The sequence below is a fragment of the Salvia splendens genome, chromosome 13 (genome assembly GCF_004379255.2).
Source record: "Salvia splendens isolate huo1 chromosome 13, SspV2, whole genome shotgun sequence".
In the NCBI taxonomy this organism is placed as follows: Eukaryota; Viridiplantae; Streptophyta; class Magnoliopsida; order Lamiales; family Lamiaceae; genus Salvia; species Salvia splendens.
This window is the reverse complement of record NC_056044.1, coordinates 6,028,875-6,032,160: the sequence shown is the minus strand read 5'-3', so window position 1 is coordinate 6,032,160 and position 3,286 is coordinate 6,028,875. Positions and strand designations below refer to the sequence as shown.

Genomic DNA, 3,286 nt, shown 5'->3' with positions numbered 1-3,286 from the left:
TTAAATATGTAAGAATTATAAAACTAGGAAAAATAATACCAAAGAAAAGTTAGAATTTTGAATCCTGGAAAGTTGTACTAACTTTCCTTGCACTACTTTCTCAATTTAATTAAAAATCGATACAAATACATACATTTAAAATTTAAGAAATCAGATTATTTTTCCAAACAGAATCCTGATAATTAAACATGACTTAAGAGTATTATGGCATAGAGACATTATGTCTCTAAATCACTACCCTTAAAAAAATTTAATTATCTTTTGACATGGACAAATTGGAGGTGTTGCCTAATATTGTCGTTTTAGCCGTAGTCATCAATATATGTTTGCGCCACATTGGCTTCACAATTGTTGGAAAACAGATTGTGACTTTTAAAATTTTGAAATCGATCACAAATAGATATATTGAGAGTTAATGTTAAAATTTTCCCAAGTCGAAAACTAAATCGGATTATTAATTAATCTATTAAAAGACAAAACAGTACATACTCAAACAGTCAAACCCATACCACACATTTCCCAAAAGTGGCCATTTGCGTACCGTTGGTGGTTATTTGCTGACAAAAGTAGCATATCAGACTTTTGAATTGTCAAGCAACCAAATATCACATGCTCTTCTATTAAAAAAAAACAAATAAATACACTAAAATCAACGCATAAAAGTGGTGTAAATCTCATTCATAGAGCTTGCCTTCATTTCATAACAAATCTTCAATTATTCATCATTCCTCTCTCTCAAATTCTTCTCAGTTTTATATATTCATCCTAAATCAAGTGTATAGTAATTAGTTGCAATTGAAGAGAAGCCCAAAAGATGTCGGATTGGGGTCCGGTATTCGTGGCGGTGGTGCTGTTCGTACTGCTTTCACCGGGCCTGCTGATTCAGATACCGGGCCGTAACCGTTTCGTGGAGTTTGGGAATTTTCAGACAAGTGGAGTCTCCATTCTTGTTCATGCCCTTATTTACTTTGCTCTTATTTGCATTTTCTTGTTAGCTATTGGAATCCATGTCTATATGGGCTAATCCTCTTCATATTTCTTACATTGATTATTTTTCTATGTTGCTTTCTTTTAATTGGATTCCAAGCTGTAATTTGATGTCAATGAGTTCTTTTTTGATTTATAGAAATGTTTATGGTTTTTCTTGATTTGTGATTGGAAACTGAATTCATATGGGCACCCAAATTCATATTCTTTTGTTCTGATTTGATGATTTATTTATCGTTTCGAATAATATTTGAGTCGAAATATTGGTATTTTTCCCACTAAAAATGGGTTCTGGAAATGAGGGATTTTATGAAATCAACTGTGAAAATGTTAAAATAGAAAATGAATTAGGATCTTATTATTATAATCTATATTATTCTCTCACTTGTGATCCATTTGTGGATTGATGGATTCTACAAACGATATAGTATATGTTACATCAATATAAAATGCAATAAGTAAAATGCTCAATTTACCAATCAAGAGATAGAAAGAAAGGTAGTAATATGAATCATGATCAATTAATCAAATATCCAGCAATAATTACTCACCCTCACATTCTCTGCTGCCCTCTAGTTAACAAAAGAAGGTGCACCAAAACAAGTTCAGACAAACCAAGAAAAAAACTCAAAGATTGTTCTTATTCTGAGACATCATAGAAAAAGGAAATGAGGTTTGCTCATTGTCACAAGTAAGACTGGGATGAGCTGAGCTAGGCTAGGCATAGATATGAATGTCGAGCATAACGAGGAACAAAACAAGAAGCAAGCCACGGCGTGCAAAACCATGGCTAGAGGAATTCAACCGGTTTATTTTTACCGGGGAGCTGCAAAACTTGCCCCGGACACAGAAATGCAAATAGTGCAGTTCCTATCATCACTCACTGCTGCAAAATCTATCATTTTTAAATTTAGTTTTAGAGAGTTATGTTGTTGCAAGGTATAAAGATTTTATAAAAGAAGAAAGATTGAAGAGGAATATAGAAAAGGATGTGTGTGAAAGTGGGTCACTTCTTGGAGATGTGAGAATCCCATAAAAGTAAGACGAATATTAGAAAAACAAATGCTACTTCAACTTTTTCTCTCTGTTTATCAAGTCTTTCCACTTCTTTTTTCTCTGTTTATTTTCATGATAAATTTGGATAGAATTTTGTATGTAGTAAGTTGTTTCTTATGGGTGTAGACATATACTAACATATTGATTACTGGTACATTACAACACAAATAAAATCATCAATTCCATATCAAAGCGATAGAATTAAGTGTTGAATTCTTTCGATTTATACAAACACCACTTTTTTTTATTCAATTTATTAACTCGCACGTTTAGTGAATCCAAGTATTTTCTTTCGAATCTCAAATTGAACAACCAAAAAGATTAAGCTATACTAAAACAATTGATTCGAAAATGTGAAGGGCGCATTTTGAGAAAATCCCTCACTTTCTTTTTGAAGATAAACTCTATTTATTCATCTACAATTCTTGATCCCTTTTCCTCTACCATCTCATTCTTTGCATAAATAAAAGTGAAGGTACAAGAATGGCGGACTGGGGGCCTGTGCTTGTGGGAGTTGTACTCTTCGTATTTCTGCAGCCGGGGCTTCTCTTTCAGCTCCCCGGAAACACCAAACAGATTGAGTTTGGTAGCACCAAAACCAACGGCAAAGCTATCATGCTCCACACCCTCATCTTCTTCGCTTTCTACGCCCTTTTAATCCTAGCCGTCCATGTCCACATCTACACTGGCTAGGCTAATCCATCTCTACTGTTATCACTTTTTTGTTCTAGTGTTTCTTGTTGTTGCTCTGTTTTTTTTTATTATATATATTTCTATTGGCTTTGTATTGTAATTGATGTAATGGATTTTGGCTTGCTGTCTGTCTTGTTATCCCGTGGCTCGGTTTGAATTGCCTTGTATGTTGTGATGTTTGTTGTTTGTATGTGTTCGCTTCTAATCTCGTTTGTTTGTCTGTCTAGCAGGACCCATCATTGGCGGTCTTGTTGTCGACCGTTGGAGAGGTCTTGTCTTGTTTTGTTGGTCTTGGAGGGTATAAAGGGATGTTGGGTTTGTTTTGCCTTGCTTCTGTTACTTGGCTTGCCATTTTGTGGCTCGAGCATTTTACTTTTATCTAAAAAAAGGTTGCTATATGCATTGATCATATGTTTATGATGTAGAAATAGAAGATCAATTATCATTTATTAATCATCATAAGCAACCTTAATGATGCTAGAAATTACAAACAATAACATCCATCATTGGAAAAATGTAAAAATCCTTGGTTGCTCTCCATTCTTTGATC

General features: G+C 33.9%; 1 protein-coding gene across 1 annotated transcript; it reads left to right on the top strand.

Moving 5' to 3' along the window:
* The first annotated feature begins 625 nt into the window (after positions 1-625).
* Positions 626-2,857, top strand: LOC121760391. Its single transcript, XM_042156071.1, has 2 exons — positions 626-1,019; positions 2,471-2,857. The coding sequence occupies exons 1-2, from the start codon at positions 815-817 to the stop codon at positions 2,734-2,736; spliced, it is 471 nt and encodes a 156-aa protein (XP_042012005.1). The 5' UTR covers positions 626-814; the 3' UTR covers positions 2,737-2,857.
* The last annotated feature ends 429 nt before the right edge of the window (positions 2,858-3,286 follow it).